Consider the following 17,627-nt stretch of genomic DNA (forward strand, 5'->3'; position numbering starts at 1 on the left):
TGGAATTTTATTTTATTACCACTACTTATTTGTTGTTGGAGGTTGGGAACAGTGGTGTCGAGGTGTTACGACCAATGGGATGGCTTGCCACGAGTATGGAGCAATGGGTGTTTGCCACGTCAGGGTTGTAAATAACTTCCAGATGGTGGCTTGCAGCGGAATAATTGTTGAGTACGGACGGTTGCGATTCATCGTTGTTTTAGACTAGATCGATCCGGGTTTCCTGATGAACTTTTGACTGGATAGGAGATTGACCCGGTCTTCGGTCTTGCCCCACTCTTTGGGTTAGTGCTGTGCATGTGTATGCTGCGTACCTCTGAGTCGTCGGATTGTGCAGCCAATGACTTAAATCTTATTTCAGCAATCAACGATCGAGAACCATTCATTGTCGAGATGAGATTCGAGCCGTCAAATGCACGATCTGACGGCTCGAATATCCGCAACACGGTATTGCACACACCATTGATCACTCAATTCCTCTTTGCATCACTCTTGCCCAGAGGAGATTAACTTAGATTAACTTGTTTACGGGGGAGGTGCAAACGTGGGGTTTGTACCCCTTTGTATGTGGGCTCGATCGATAGTTTATCGCAATAATATGAATTGTTCATTTTGTAACGCTTGCAAAGCAGTGTATAAATGCAAGCAATCAGCTTGACCCAACTTCGATAGATATATCAAAAACTAAATTTTGATTTATAAAATCGACAACCAGGATCATTGAATCCAGGCTGTCGATTTTATAAACCAAAACTTAATTCTGTTTTTTCTAACAAACCGTCGATGGGGCCTAAACATGGAGGGGTGCAAACATAAACAAGTTAATCTCTGCCCGGAGTGCTCTAATTATGTTTGTTTTTTAATCTTATGCTCCTCCCTGCATGTTGAATAATTTTCGGTATCGTCAAGCCAACCAAACTGCCAACTGTCTGATTTGGATCGCAGCAGAATCAAAATTTAGTAGTATCTAGCTCCATTCCTTTTGCAGCTAGGGAATTCGCCCTGGTCGATACTATGGGTGTTGGTTATCTTAGGATCTAGTTTACTTTATGAATGCCGTTTATTTGGCTTGTTAACTTTGATTGTCTAAGTTAATGTATGATTTTCCGCTTGACCAAAAAAAAAAGAATAATTTTCGGTATCTGGAGTATTTAATAATGTCCTTTCTTATGGTACGTTCAAGAACGGAAAATCATACTGGTTCGAACAACTGAGTCAACCACTGCCATTCAGGTCCCCGACTGATTCTACATATAGACAACTACCCTCCTGAACACAGCGTGCCACTTTCGTAACTTTCGTGTTTTATATCAGTTCGAGTTATCCTCCTGTAATTTTCAGCAATTTTCAAGATATTGGCCAAAGATATTGCAACGCGGCCGTAACAATAGTCTTTGAACTCTATGCCAGGTATATCCATTCCAGCTTCATTTCATGCAAACAATGAATCACCATTGTATCTTGCTAGTAAGCGACACACTTTCATTTAATCAAAAGATGATCATTTTCAGAAACGTACTGGCCATCCATTTTCATTTTTTTGTAAAAACAATGGTATCCGATCTTGTTTCTCCCGATACCAATCAACTTGATGTTTTCCGTGAAAAATTCACACAATGAATTCTAGAGAATGAAGGATTCCGATTTTGATGATAAACTTGAGTTAGTCCTTATTGGGGTGCACTACAACCCTAGGTGATGTTTCCTCCTACAGGCACACTCAGAATTCAATGCAAAGAACATGTCATGCAGCAATCCAACATAAACCTTGACTAAATGAACCACAAAAAGAAAAAGAAACAAAACTTAATAGCTTTTGCTAAACTGGAAGATAAAAATCGAAACCGTCCCCGAGAGGAGAGGAGACTTGACAGGCTTGCTGGAGTTTGCCTTGTGAGAGTTGTATAAATAAATTTCAAAATTGTTGCCTTAATGCGCAAAATTTCTCAATTAAACGAAACTAATGTCACAAAAGCGTGAATTAGCGCTGCAACATTTTGTCATTGTGAATCTACAGATAGCAGCTTATATATATCTGGCCTGAACGTTAAAACTCTCCCGGGGCTAACTTAGCTGAGTTCGCTTCAGTATCAGTTTTATCGCTTCCCGCCAGCCACTTTCCTAATGGGTGGAGCTGAGTACTCGTCATCCGACTGGATGTCTCCGTATTCCCAAATTGCTAGCCTCTCAAGTTGTGCTTCCGCCTGGAATTTTTCCAACTCGTCCATAGCTGCTCGTCTTTCCCTGGACTCCCACTTTCTCCTTTTCTCCAGCCTAGCAAGCCCGTCCTGCATAATTCACAAGTCATGGTCAGACAACTTCAAACTGGAAAAAACACATTCAGGGAACTCATTTATAAACGACTCAACCCAACTAGAGTGATAGCAAGTTGTAAACACACGGTTTGTAGAGTTCACAGAGCTAACCCAAACTCTATTTTCTAAACAAATAGAGTCAATAGGACCAACTATAGAAATCTTGGAGATTCCTGTTTCAACAGGTAATAAACGAGGGTAATCAACTTGTGTATGCAGAAAAGTTAAGGATATTCAATGGAAAAGAGTCGGAAAATTTGATTGGGTAGGTCAAATATGGCTACAGGTACGTTTGAAGATACTCACTTCATCAACTGATATTGCAACTAGGGGCTGAACAAGCTACAAGGGTCTATTCACAATTAAGGAGGAATCCGATTGGGATTGTCACTGTCAAACGGCTGGAAACGTAGCAACAATGGAAACATTTGAGTTTCCTCCGTCAAGCAAGTTATATTCAGGAGACCGGGCCAATAGAAGCAGAAAAAGTCAAAAGAAAGTAATTTAGAGTATACAGGAGAGGAGGTGAAGTGCATTCTGAACAGTAGTCAGAGATCGAGGCAGACAGCATAATGTCCGAAAAACTGTTCATGAATGCAAAATTTTTGCAGACTACTTCAGACTTCTACAGAGAGTCATCAATTAATAAAACTTAGATGAAACGTTAGTGGCTCACACAAACACAACCAAACACAGATGCTTCACTTCAAAATAAGCAAGGGCTATAGTTCGAACCTTCAGCATGGCGGCATTTATACTAGAACCAGTTGTTTCATCAACCAAAGTGACCACAAATACGGTCCCAGTTCCTTGTCCTTTCACTTTCCATCCAGAAGTATCTTTGTCGTCAATTATGGCCCTGAACTGATGAGTTAGTGTGTGCGAACTCAGGCACATAGCTGCTTCTTGCCCATAGTCCTCCTCCAAGCTTGGAACCTTAAGGTATGAAAGGGTGCATAACTGAGCCAGGCCAGGGGCAGCGGAAACTGAAGGATCAACTGGTCGCAGACCACTGTAAGGAACGACCTCTTGGTTCCCATAATCAATGTAGAACACTTCAAACTCATCCTTTGGCGATTCAACAGCTCCTCGTGGTGCATTTACAATCTTCACACATTCAATGAGAGTGAATCAAGGTACAACACAAAACTAGTATGTTTCAATGCAAACTAAGATGATAGTAACTGTTCAGTATAATGGAGATTGGAGAAAGAGCAGAATGAGAAAAAATGACAATTCTTGGTTTATGAATTGCAAAATCACTATCTAGCTACAGCTTACACTGAAAGTTCAGTTCAGACAAAAGTGTTGTTTGGCTAAAAAAGTTCCATCTATCTTCACAAAGTTGATTCTCTAATTGACCTCCTCTTTATGTATTCATGATGCCCTTCATCAAATTATTCATACGTTGTTTTATATTCAGAATGTGTTAATCGGATCACAGCCTATAACTGTATAACATGACACGTAGGATTACCATGATTATCAATCAATACATACATTGTTTTATATCAAGAACATGTTAATCAGATCACAGCCCATAACTGTATAACATGACACGTTGGGTTTCCATCATTTTCCGAAAAGCTTCTAAAACAGCTACCATACACATATTTCACCATTCATATATATCATGACACAGTCACCATAGCAACCCAGTAAAAGTGGACACCTTCTGATTTCAGTACAGGGATGAGGCCCTGAAGAAGGCAGGTGAGGTGCAATTGGGGTGATGCATGATATTTGAGGCATCAGCAACTTAGGGTTTTCAGAGGATACTAGAGATTTGTAAAAGAGAATTACGAAATCATATTATAGAAGCAAAACTGGTGCATTAAGTGAAAAGAAAATGTAGTATGTGAGTTACAGTAAAAACCGCATCCAAAGGTGAAGTGAATAGAATCAGGTTTCACCCTTACCATTGCCCGATTCCATGAATTATCTTCACTAAACTGAGCAAGGACAATGTCACCTTTCTTAGGATTAAAGGCACCAATAAGAGGAGCTTCTTGAAGGCTGAGAGAACCTAAATGCTGCTGAATAGAGGCTACTTTCTGGTCTCCAACTAACTGGACATAAAATTTGCCACCACCCAAGACTTCGGTAACCGTGACCTGAACATAGTAAGCCTTGAGATTATCTTGGCACATAACTTACTGCAAAATAGGGAATTCTAAAACGAAAAATATATTTTAAGCACCTTCAGATCTTCTTTTTGTTTCCTTTCAGCAGTAGAACCATTGGAAACTTCCTCTCCCTCAACAAAGTTCTCCCATATCTGCCAATTGGTATTCAGAAGCAATCATTAATAAACCACTGAACAGTTGTAACATGAACTATTCTTACTAATCGGTAAAAAAAATCATTAAATTCATATCAAATACTTTGCTGCTTACTTTTAATTTCTGCCTCTTAGCAGATTTCTCAGCCTGTAGAAGAAGGTGAGCATCTCGAATCCTATCAGTGCCAAAGGAAGTTTGAAGCTTTGCAAGGCCAGATTCCAGAAGTGTCACTGACATATTAGTCTTTGACTCCCACAAAGAACCCAAGAAAGTCCCAGTCCTATCAACAGTTTCCACTTCAATCTGAGCACAAAAGAATCCCATCAGATAAGGAAACCAATTAATCAGGTGCAGGGTTGAAACTTCAAAGAGAAACAGAAATACCTCGACATCCCTCTGCAATATCTTTCGTCTCATAAGTGCAATTGCTTCGTTGGAAAAAGGCTCATAACGCCCAGGGCACCTGACACCGGAGAGAGAGAAAGCAATGCTGCACGTCTCCTTGGGAATGAAAATTTTAAACCTATGACCACTGAGAACATATTCCACGATGGCGGGTATCCTTTTACTTTTCAGGTGTGGTAAGTAATCTTTCGCTTTCTTGACTGAAGCCTAAAGGCATATTTTCGATACAGTAAGTTACCTTTATGAACTGGACATTATAGCAACAAATATAAAATATGTAGTTAGCTTCTGACCATAGTGAGGTCTGCTATGTGCATTGATGCAGAATCCTTGGAAGAATGGATCCCTTTCCTCCCTGCAATGGCTCGAGATTCAGCAGAGAGAAGGGCATCGTAATAATTTGATCTTTCCTCGAAATCTCTGTGCCTAATTACTGTGCCGTAGCCATGAGCAACCATCAGCTCAGCCACATTCACTCCCGCCTGCTGGCTGCCTGCAGTAGGTGGAGAAGGTACAGAGGCATTGTCACCTTCAACCTTAACTGGAGAAACCAGGAAGACTGATCCGAAATCCATCACCCTTGAATTTGTGGAACCAGAGGGAGCGGTGGGTCCATCTGCCATGCTGACCTTCCTGGAATATTCCATCGAAACATTCACCTGAAAAGTATAAAACCAAATTAACGTCCACGACAAATCCTAAAACCACACATCTCCATCTTTGTGTTTTTAAAAGTCACTTTCCCTTCTTAATTTAGCCACTTCCCTTCATAATTCAGTTCGTTAACTTTTCTATGTGTTAGATGTATGTATTTATTGAAATACAACGAAAAGTACAAATGATCATATAATGATATATACGACGTTGTAAGTAATGATCGAAACCCAAAGGTAAAAAGGCTAAACTAGAAATCTTAGAGAGTCTCTGTTATGAAAAATGACTCTCCAAATACTCATTGACAGGAAAGATGCAAGTGAAAAGGAGTCCCTACCTGACGGCCAATGAGACGCGTTCGAAGGTGTTCTTTTGCTTCACGGGCATAGGGATCAGATTGTTCATCTCTTCGAGGGTTTTCCATTTTGGGACGCCTGATACTTGAGAGATAGACACGTCGCTCTGCTAATGGACTGCCATAGGGGAGGGAATCATCAGCTACAATGATGTAATCCCCACTTACGACTTCAACGACCTGGAGAAAGCCAATTAAGCAACAGCTGAATACAGAGAATTTCCTGAAATATGACGATACAATTTCATACACACAAATCACCAGAACAAGCAACCAACCTTTCCAGTGAAATTCTGGTCATGAATTGCCTTGGAATTTGTAGCAGGAGGAACATAGTTTGTCCACAACCTCAACCGGGTCTTCTTTGCTTGAAGTTCTGCAGACTTAAGATGCCGCCTAGCATCATCCTCCATCAATCTTGCGCTCCACTCCACATATTTAGCTAAACCCTACAGCAAAAAGCAGAAAAAGCAGAAAGGAACTTTAATTAAGGAAACTCTACTGGGGATTTGAACATGGAAATTTAGCTAAACATTACTGAGTATGTGATTGGCACACATTTACATAGCAGGAAAAGGAGTGTGGAATGAGTTATTCAACAGGCCAACAAACATAGCAAGAGTGTAGCACAGAAACAAATAAGAGATCACTATCTAGATCAAGATAGTTAGAGCATGAAAAATAAAGCGTATGCTTCTGATGTGTGATATATTCAACGTAACATCAACACAAAAATTATGACCTACATTTTCAATGAGCTCCAGTGCTAGGTCTTTTGCGGATTCACCATCTGGATAGTATACCGAACCAACCAAATTGTTGAATTTGTCAACATCTTCCAGTACAATGCGGACCTGTCAGGAAAAACTTAACTTCAGATCATCTAAAGATCATGCAATGCCCAAGAGGGCAGTTAGTGAATATTCACTCACATCTCTATTCAACACACGAATCTCAGTAAAATGCTTGGCTTCTCTTCCAAATGGATCTGGGGGAACTTCGGTAGAAGATGCTGATGAAACTGCAAGTCTCTGTGCTGATGTTAAGGGGGCATGAGGCTCAGCAGAAGCTCCACCATTTGGTACATCAGTGGTAATTGCAGTTGCAGCCCTTCTTCCCATTGATGGTGCCTGGTTTCAATAAAATAAGAGTAACAACACATGAAAGCGGAGCTTATAAACATTTCCAAAAGGCAATAGAGATATAGCTTTGGATTGTACATGAATTCCAGCGACAAGCACTTGGACAAACTGAAATTCTGGAAGCAAATAAACACGAACAGTGCTTCCATCGCGAACCTGCTCCACAATAGCTTCCATGGGTCTACCCTTGTTTGATTCAACAAGACCCCTTGCATCAAAGCTATTAGAATAACTGATGGCGGAGGGAGGTAAGTTCCTAACAGATGATTCGGAAGCACCTGCTGTCTGCAAGAGCAGGTAAAATACAGAAGGCATTACCACATTATTCTTTAACTCATGGCAGTTATAATACCCCCATAGATATATTCATCAGGGCATAGGTTTGCATAACATGAGAAGTCAAGTCACTCAAAATTAAGTTTGAAGAAACATAATTATTCATTCACAGCTATAATCATGTAAGGTTCAAGACTTTAATGTCAATGACTATATAGGTATTTACTTTCAACCAATGAAGTTATCATTTGCACTAGTCAACTTCCTTGTTTGCCAAATAATATTCTAAAACCAAAACTCCATCAGTCATGAACACTATCTTCATTCGAGACCTAGCCAGTGATTAGATGGATCATAAGAGACATATAGAGACAGTAACAGCAACCCAGCCCCATCCCGACATAGATGAATTAGCCAGTTATAAAGCACAAATGAAATGTCTTAGGAGAACGAGTTAACTCCAGGGTTTTGGCATACGTGGTGCCGTTTCTCTCAAAAACAACTTCCAGTTCTTAGTCTCCTGATTCCAATTCCAATTACTCAAGCAATTGTTTCACAGACTTAAATATTTGGATAACAGGCAGTGGAAGAGAGAAGCACCAAGCATACAACCCCACTTCTTGAATAATTGTTTAAAGGCCAGCAAAGAAGAAGGCAATTTTAACATTCTCCACGACAGATTCCTTCAATACAGTGTCCTACGCAGTTACTGTTGCATTTCTAATGCACAAGACTAACTGGCGCCATTACCTTACCACCTTACATTGTTCCACAAAATTTGTCAATTACCAACAAGAAAAAATCCGGAAAAAGGTACAAGAGAACTTGGACAAAACCTCCTCCTGTTGAACAAAAAGTAGGCAAACAATATTGGGGATTGGCAGAAAACAGCAGAAAAGGATTCGGACTGACCATGCTCCAACGTCCTAGCCCTTGACGCTTAGCTTGCACTTCAAGACGTAACAGTTCTTCTAAGAAAGGACTGGCATCTCCTTTCTGTTGACCCGGCTTCTGTTGACGCGGCTCCCAAACCTGCATCCACCAGATCCAGCTAATGCACAAAAATAGGCCACCAAATTCATTATTGAAAAGAAACGCTGTTTGCACCAAAGATAAGGTGAGATAACCTCTGCCCAGCCTTTAGAAACAACCATCGATGAGACATTCTTATCGCCAAGGAAAACAGAACCAAATTCACGCCCTGTTTTCCCAGTATAATCCACTCTGAAAGTAACATCCTATTAAGAAGAGCAGCTTGATAAGATTTAAAATTCCCAGATGATTAACGAGAATACAAAGTGATTGTAATCGTAGCTATGGCTTAAAATGATCACCTTTCCTATACAAAGCTTCCTTAAATACTCTCTGCTTTCCCATGCAAATGGCGGATCAATACTGCCTCTACGGGCCTAGAAATGTAAATTAGGGGAGGAAGACAAAGGAAACGAGTAAGGTGAGCATGCAATATACATGCAAAAATACAATGAAGGTTAAATAAACTAACCAATCTTGGAGCAGAAAGGGAGGACAAAGAGATTGTCTTCTCAGGGGGAATTTCTGCCTTGCTGCTCCCCATTATCAACAAACTATCCCCGGAAGGAACAGCTTTCACTCTTCCTCTCAACCATCCAGTGGCTACTGGAGTTGAGGCCATGCTGAAAAGCTAAATATCTGCACAAAGAACAACCAACATCAAGATCATCCGTGACACGTATCAAGATTTACTATGTGCTTTTGAATTCTGAATGCATACTATTATCTTTTTCTCTCATATTAAGGGGAAAAAACCTTCATTACAAGCCCATGCAATCAACATCATAGGCCACTTTTGTTCAATTTGTCTATCATAGGCCACTTCATGCGAACTATGCACAACGTAATATCCCTACTTAGTCAACTTCTTCCATCACCGGTGTTGGAGTCTTATTATGCTTTTATTTGGCGCATTGTTTGTTCTACTCCTCAGCAAAACTCCTTAGCCACATTCATGATAAGTGTACATCTCAAGAGAATCATTGGATTTAATCCACAAGTTGTGGACCTCAACTATTCAATATAAAGAACATACGTTTTCCCTGACTCTTCTTTACATTGTACTCAACCGGAAACCATTCAACGAACAAGGCATACAAAACCATTCATCTTTGCACCGTTGCACAAATAGAATTAGGACACTACAACGGCTAGAACGCGCCATTGGAAAAAGAGAAAGACGCAAATTCAGCACTCAGTCCAAGACTCCAAATGAAAATTGCACAGCTTCATTAAATGTACAGATCTTTTAGGGTGGAAAAGCGCACGAACGACCCCCAGATTTGTACAACAAGACAAACAAAAAGTGAGATACAACAGTTCAAACATATTTTAAGTAATCCATTCCTATTTGATGGTCCAACTTTCCTTTTTTGGATGTTCTAAATTGTATGTCCACTTTGTAAATCTCAACATAAAAAAAGAACCAACTTTCCCTTTTTGCCCTCCTTCAAATTCAATTTAATATTCCTTGACAACTTTTGTATTGGCGTGGAATTTGAATTCTTTTTATCAGATTTTGGAAAACCCGCCACCAGTACCTGCAATTGGGAGCCAAGGTGAACATTTTACTAATTAAATATCTCAGAAATTGTGTTTTTTTGTGGTTTTTTTTTTGGTAAACAGCCCCAAACAATTTAAACTCCAACAAAAATTATTTCAAAAACTGAGGGGCAAAATAGGAAGTTAAAACTTTGTTCCCCCATAATTACGAAACCTCTTAAAAAGTTGGATTTCTGAAGCAGAACTAACAGATCAAATAAGAATGGAGGGACTCTAAGGGAGTAAGTTTTCAGATATTTTTTTTTATAGGTATGCGTACTTTTTTGTCTTTAGTCAATTTTCTAAAACTTTCAACAAAATTTTTTACTTTTTGAATTACACTATATACATCCGAAAAATAAAAAACAAGCAAACAATTTGATTAAAAAAATCACTAAAGACAAAAAAAACACGGATATGACAACAGTCAAAAAATTTTGAGAGAATTTTGGGCGGAGAACCTAAAAAGGTGAAAGTAACTCCATGCAAAACTTTTAAATTTCATGACCACCAAATTAAATATCTCAATTAGTTCTTTCAGTTGGTGTCGATAAATTTTTTAAAGTATTATTATTATTTCTAAACAAAAAATTGCATGTCTTTTGTCTTTTGGTAATGGACTATATTAGTATCAACTATCAAGCACCGACTGCATATCCTCAAAACCGCCATATCACCAAACAGGCATACCAATAACAGGAAAGAAACACTTGCACACAGTAAGCAGTAGAAAGAATCCTCCTTGAGTCATACCGTCAATATATAAATCTCCCAACAATCTCTACGTACACCACAAACAAGTACACAGTTTTGCATGCAATCTGTTAAACAATAGTAGAAGCTTCGAAATCACGAAAATTTCGGCCTAACGCAGAAATCTGAGGATCTGAGACCTAAACTCAGTTGATAGTCATACACACAGAACACATGCAAACGCACATATTCGCGTACATGTATATACGTGAGTAACGTGATTCGTGAATGTGTGTGTGTAGCTATATAGATATATATAGCATGAATGTACAGGAATAATAAAGTGAGATAGTAGAGCGATACCTGGTTGATACGCGCAGAAACGAAGAAACTTGCTGAGGAAAGAGGAGAAAATCAAACCGATCGATCAGGAATAGTGTGGAATTATACAAGCTGTAGCACAAGTACAATGCCAATGGAGTACAAAAATTGGTATGTAGAGAGAGAGAGAGAGAGAGAGAGAGAGGATGAGTACCGAGGAGTTCTTGTCCGAGAAGGACTCGGACGGCGAGAGCGGTGAAACTCGAAATACTCACACGAGCTATATATATAGTAAATCCCTCCGTTTCCAAATAATAAAAAAAAGTACTTAAAAATATTGGTTTTCATAAATAAAAAGAATTCATTCATTAGTATTAAGTATTAAAGCTTGTGAGAATAATTTAATTTTAAATTCTGGACATACATCAGTTACATCAGTTTTGAATTCTCGTTCTAGGCAATGTGTAATATGAGGTGGTCAAGATGAGTCACATAATGCATTTTCCCTAGTTTAATAATTCAGCGCGATTATGTTTTGTGTTTTTTCAAAAAAATTGCATTTGTTAAGTTTACGTAAATTTTTTTTACAGGTTATTAGTTTATCTCAATGAGATAAATCTGAAGAGTAAAAAATTATGATAAAAAGTTTTCAAAAAAAATGACGCAAAATAATCCACAAATATTTTTTTCCTTTTATTCAAAAAATAATAATTGGTTAATAATTTTTTATATTTTAAATTTTTCTTGTCGGGACGAATCACTGATCGGAAAAATGGACACGAAACTAAATTTTTTTAATTAAAAATAAAAAAATTAACCGACTTTAATTAGTACTAGTATTAAACCAAATCATGCCTAGCATATCAAAGGCGAGAAAGATGATACCCTTCCTTTTGCGGAAAATTACTCAAAATACCGTGAAAGTGTCATATCATATTCATTGAAAGATTTACTTTCCTTTGGACTGATAAAGACCGACAAATTTGCCCCTTATGTGACGAAAAGGTCGCGGTTTAGTTGGCTCAGCAGCCAATTACCTCTTCCCAATTTGCCATGTCAGCACCATGTTATGTCATCGGGCTGTCAGCGAACTTCAACTTCTCCAGGCTCCAGTTCGTAAATAAATTACTCCTTGTCACAATGATTTTTTTTTTTGAAAGATGTCACAATGATTTCAAGGCTATACTTTCTTCTCCTTCGCACCTGAGTCATAGCTTGTGTTTGCAATAACGGTGGATACAAATTTTAGATTTCAAGTCTTGTGCTTCTTAAAAAAATTACCGCTGAATTTCTTTGCAACTTTGGAATGAGAAATAAGAAATCTTGTTCTTATGAGGGTTCTTGAAAAATAAATATTTACATGGTACAAGTCATTTGTACACTAGAGTTTTGACATCAACAAAAATAGTTTGGGCATTGTCATTTCTGTTTTTTATTGCTTAAATCTTTTCAATATGAATCTCAAAAATTATGCAATACGGAACTCGTTTGAAATATCTAGATTAGTTCTATTCTATTATACAAGGTCCACAAAATTATGAAATTCATTATAAATTTAAAGATATAAACAATCATAAAATGGCATATAGTATCTTTGAAGGTAGAAATAAGAGGTAAAAAAAATTAATGAAACATGGGTTCTTATTAAAAATAAGTACTTATTTCGGAACTGGCCGTTAGTTTCAGATTTTACTACAGATTCTTGATTTTAATACAAACAGATAGAGGTCATTCCACTTTTTCAAAAAGTATCTTTTTAAAAAAGAAGGTAAATTTTAAGATAAAAAATTATGTGTTTATGCAAATAATTTTCTTATCAATATGGATCTTGTTGATAGATCTCAGATCTTTTAAACGGTGCAAAAAAATTTGAAAAATTATTTTTCATTTTCGTTATATTTGAATTTGAAACATGTTGGAACCAAGACGTATTGCGAAACATGTTTAACATTGTGAAATTAAAATTCAGATACAGTTAAGCGTAGAATTGTGAGAATAATATATTGAATATAATTGAAAAACTCTACCAAGACGTATTAGAACCCCATAGTGCATTTGTGTCTCAGTACTGCATAAAGATTATCCGAAACCCATGGCTGCATGCCTCTTCTTCCTCAAAACTCGTCTGAACATGTAAGCAGCAAAAGAACAATCAAAATGTAAAAGATGTGCAAAGATTTTTGTAAATAATAGTAGTACGGGTTGTGCCGACTAAAGACTTGGATTCTAGTTAGTGGGTACGAGCACGTCCATTTTTATGCATTATTGATACTGATTACTGATGTCCTGAATTTCGATAAAGGAATAATGAGCATAAAATTGTTCGATGAGTATCTTCTCTTTTGCGCCTTTTGATTTCGATTTGGGAACATAATTTCACGACGCAAGCAAACGGGTCTCCAAAGTTTCTCTATTTTATGGAGGAAAATGAAAGGCCGTTAGTAGAAACTTTCTCAAAACAAAACTTGCGAAGGGAATTACTCATCTCAATTTGTATTTTTTGAACTTTACACTGTTTTAGTCCGTTTGTAATATAATATAATTAGTAAAAAAAACAACACGATCAGTCCTAGATTTTTTGAATCAGATCCTACGAAGATAAGATTCGCTTAAATATCTTCTCCTGTAAAAAGCGCTACTTCCTCCAGATAAATGGATCAGGTCATCACAGGGAGAAGCACGCAAAGTTGCACAACCTCAGTTCTCTGCGAGTCAATCGGTGTTTACGCAAGGGATCCTCCTCCGATCTACGCCTTTAACAGGTAATCAAAAACCAACTTACAATTCAGGGTTGATGCCCATACATGATAGGTCCATCACTGTTATGCGGATTTTATCCCCAATTTGTTACCCATGCTTCTTTCCCAAAAATTGTAATTTTCTGGGTTTGATTGACAATTAGCATATTGCGAGATTTTAAATTCGGATTTTAGTAGAAAATTGAAAACCTGTTTATTGCAGCTGTGAGATTACGAGAATTTCATTCTGTTTTTTGAGAATTTGTGTTGCAGAATTCCAAAAGTTATCCCGAACCCAGCTTTGGGATTTTGAGGATTTCATTACTTTTTTTAGTTTTTAAGAATATGTAGAATCTGATAATCTGTTATCTAAAAAATTTCGCCAACGCTCCAAACTGATTTTGAAAAGCTAGAACCTCAAAATCTACAACAACAAAAAAAAATTTCTCGCAAACACGCGGTCGTTTGATTATTTCTTTGTTAACTCATGTTGTTTGATGAATTCCAATACGAGATATGTATATGTGTATCTGTAATAGTGAGGTTTTTAAAAGAAAAAAAACTAAAAGAATGTATGGGGCTTCTGATTTTGCATATGTTTTGGTTGTATTATTTGAAACCTTTGAGAGAGGGACTTGAATTAGAGAGCTCAATTTCATTTTATTTTGGTGAGAGTTTATCTTAGTTTTGTTTGAAGTTTGGTGCATATTTGCTATTCTTCTTCTTCCTTGTGATTGTTTTACTAATGTAACTTTTTTCTTTTTGGTTTTAATTCTTCCCTTTCTTGAATTCTTTGGTTTTTTCTCGTTGGTTTTCGTCAATACTTGAAATCTCTAGATGAGGGCTGGGAATGAAACTGAGAATTACAGAAGGAAAAGAAATAAAATTGGCCCGAAAAGAGTGTTGCTATATATTTTAGTGGGACTTGTCTTGCAACAAGTATTAGGAATTCCATGTAACATTAGGTTAAAATCTGAATGACACTAATGTAGCATTTCTCATGGGCAATCGTAGTTTAATGTGCCAATTTTTCCAGATGAGGTTTGCGTAGCTCAGGGAACAAGAGCTTTTGTGTATCGTCTAAGAATTAGGTTGGAGTTCTTGCATGAAGAACTAATACAAAACATCAAGGGCCTACGAATTTTTTGTAATTTGAAAGAATCTAGTATGCTATGACCAAACGCTTAAATGTTGAACTAGCTCTTTAATATTACCTCCGTTGTTTTTCTAGGATTAACATACAACAATCTGATTCTTTGATATGCTTTATCTTTCCTTTGCATTCGTCTTCTTCCCCCAGGAGATGGGCGGGGTGGATGATGTGGACATTGTTTTACCTTGAAGAGAAGGAATCAGAAGTTTCTTAGACTTTGCCAGGCAGTGTAGCAAACTATCTGGTTATTTCATATCCACTGTTTTGTTTCATCTAGTTGAGAACTTGAGCCATAATGCAACCTGGGTTGTCTAGGTGAGACTCTGGTGAGGAACCCAAACGGTTTGACTAACCCTTTACGGTGGGCCTATTTTCGTCGTGGATGATGATATTGATCAAATTCAAAATAATACAATTGTGGTGTTTGTTTAATCTTTTCAAGCCAGTTTTAACTGTTTCCGTTTTGGAATTCGTCAACCTTGTTTTACAAAAGATAACAAATATGGATTTTTCATGTTTGCAGTTGGGTTCTTTTTAGTTTCTTGTCATGCTTAAGATCCCAGATAATCAAGTTGCTGGCCATCAAGCCGGAGATGGAAAGCTTGGCCCACTGGTAGACGGTTTAGGGCGATTCTACAAGCCTCTCCAGAGTGATGAACGTGGGACCAACGAAGGAGCCTTCTACTCGTCGTTATCTTCCAATACAAGGATTCCAGGCCATATTTGCAGGTTCTTCCCCGTCTTCCATGGGACCCAGCTTCTAGAAGCATCAGATGGGTCTGGCTTGCTTCCTCACCTTGTTTTGCAAGACCTTGTCTCGGGTCGCCTCAATCCGTCAATCATGGACATTAAGATTGGCGCCAGAACTTGGCCCGCACAAGCATCCGAGGACTACATTGCAAAATGCTTCGAGAGAGATAGGGAAACAACAAGTGTCTCATTGGGTTTCCTGATAACCGGGTTCCAAATGTATGGCAGCAGAGAGTCAGGATTCTGGAAACCTCACAAAAAGTTTGTCCATGGCTTTTCTGCGGATGATGTGAGGCTAGTTCTAAGGAAGTTTGTTTCTTCTAATGCATCTGGAGATTTTGATTTGGACCCAGATTGTGCTTTTGCGTCGGTTGTTTATGGCGGTTCCAATGGGATTTTGGCACAACTGCTGGACCTGAAAGCATGGTTTGAGGATCAAACTATTTTCCACTTCTATTCTTGCTCAGTCCTTTTGATATATGAAAAGGAGTTGGCCTTGGATGGTAGTAGTTCTGGTGCTGAAGTCAAGTTGATTGATTTTGCACATGTTGTTGAAGGTAAAGGAGTTATTGATCATAACTTTTTAGGTGGGCTTTGTTCTTTGATAAAGTTCATCTCAGAAATTCTTACCACTCCAGATAAATGCCAAACCGAAGTCCGTATCCAGGATTCCGAAAATAATCCATTTTCTTCTGGTAACGGTGCTGATGGGTAAACAATGAGCAGGATTTGGTTAGCCTTTCTAACCTTACTTCTTTAAGAGTATACTTATTTTACCGGCTACTCTTTAAGGTTGAGAGATGAATAAAATCATTGTAATGTATTTTAGTTCCTTGAAAAAGAGTATTATGATGTGCTAAATAACAGTCCTTTACATGTTCTAGGGTCCAATTGATGTGCTAAATAACTCTGTATGCTATTATGTTTTTTTATTTATGGGCATTTCTGTACAAGATGCAGCTGCATTTTAGGAAATAGTGAACTTTCCTTTATACTAGGAAACAGGATCCTCTCTAGTTACTCAAGGGTCATGTTTGGCCCTTTTAGAGCTCGTCGAAAACATTATCCATGCCGAACATGATTGAACCCATACTAAAGCTAATGTTCCATTCCCGTATGACATCGGATGAAATGGAACCCGTTCGATGATGAAGTTGCATTTGATCCCATTCTTTCTTTCTTTCTTTTTCCCTCTTGGATTATTCTTTGTTTTGTACTTTGATAATGATGTTTGGTTCTTGGGGTTGTACTCTTAAACTTAGTCACATAATCATTCAAAATGTCTTGTCTCCCTCTTCCAATCCCCGCGGCTCGCACCGCACTCGCCTCTGAATCCTCGCTCTTGCGGATTCCAGTAGTTTGAGATGTGTTTTAAAGGCGCTTTCATGCTCGCGCTCGTGCATGCGTACGCGAATTAAGCGACTTAACTCTGAAACTTGTAGGATATGTTTCCCCCCTATAAATGTGTGAAGCTCTCGTTTATTGCAAAATGCAACTGAGCTTCTCCAATCCCTTGTTCCGCTGCATTTGCAATCGCATGACCGTGCTCTCTGTTCCTGTATCTTAAGAGATCCTCATCATTTGTTCCCGTGCATTTGCAGCCGCATAACCGCGCCTTGTGATTTGTATATATTTAAATAAAGATTGTGATGGTATTGTGCTACTGAAAGGGCATTGGAATAAAAGGGATGTGAATTTCTCAAAGACTGGAAAAATTCCTGGCCAATAAAGGATGTTTTGACTTTGGAAATAATGAAAGCAGATACCGGGTGGCATCATGAGTTTTTTTATTTTCGCAACACTCATTTAGAATAATGTATAATTTGGGATTTCCATTTTGAAAATTCGTGATGGCTTGACATCAGTTGATCTTTTAGAGAAAGAGCAAAAGCGAGATGAGCAGTTGGTTGTTTTAGCTTGGTTGAAAATTTTAACGGATTTTAAAAATCTTTTCAAGCTTAGTTTGCTT

At 38.0% G+C, this 17,627-nt stretch overlaps 2 protein-coding genes across 2 annotated transcripts; one reads left to right on the top strand and one right to left on the bottom strand.

The window, feature by feature from the left end:
* Positions 1 to 1,865: 1,865 nt before the first annotated feature.
* Positions 1,866 to 11,187, bottom strand: LOC131312034 (ribonuclease TUDOR 1-like). Its single transcript, XM_058339734.1, has 17 exons — positions 11,060 to 11,187; positions 8,934 to 9,100; positions 8,764 to 8,838; positions 8,557 to 8,667; positions 8,342 to 8,461; positions 7,232 to 7,438; positions 6,944 to 7,141; positions 6,758 to 6,865; positions 6,290 to 6,460; positions 5,994 to 6,191; positions 5,296 to 5,661; positions 4,982 to 5,209; positions 4,712 to 4,900; positions 4,516 to 4,593; positions 4,235 to 4,429; positions 3,051 to 3,422; positions 1,866 to 2,288 (listed from the first exon to the last, which is right to left on the bottom strand). Exons 2-17 carry the CDS (start codon positions 9,081 to 9,083, stop codon positions 2,097 to 2,099), a joined length of 2,958 nt encoding a protein of 985 aa, XP_058195717.1. The 5' UTR covers positions 9,084 to 9,100; positions 11,060 to 11,187; the 3' UTR covers positions 1,866 to 2,096.
* A 1,932-nt stretch (positions 11,188 to 13,119) lies between these two features.
* On the top strand, positions 13,120 to 16,611 carry LOC131312035 (inositol polyphosphate multikinase beta-like). Its single transcript, XM_058339735.1, has 2 exons — positions 13,120 to 13,779; positions 15,432 to 16,611. The coding sequence occupies exon 2, from the start codon at positions 15,456 to 15,458 to the stop codon at positions 16,371 to 16,373; it is 918 nt and encodes a 305-aa protein (XP_058195718.1). The 5' UTR covers positions 13,120 to 13,779; positions 15,432 to 15,455; the 3' UTR covers positions 16,374 to 16,611.
* The last annotated feature ends 1,016 nt before the right edge of the window (positions 16,612 to 17,627 follow it).

This window comes from Rhododendron vialii, chromosome 12a, assembly GCF_030253575.1.
Source record: "Rhododendron vialii isolate Sample 1 chromosome 12a, ASM3025357v1".
Taxonomy (NCBI): domain Eukaryota; kingdom Viridiplantae; phylum Streptophyta; class Magnoliopsida; order Ericales; family Ericaceae; genus Rhododendron; species Rhododendron vialii.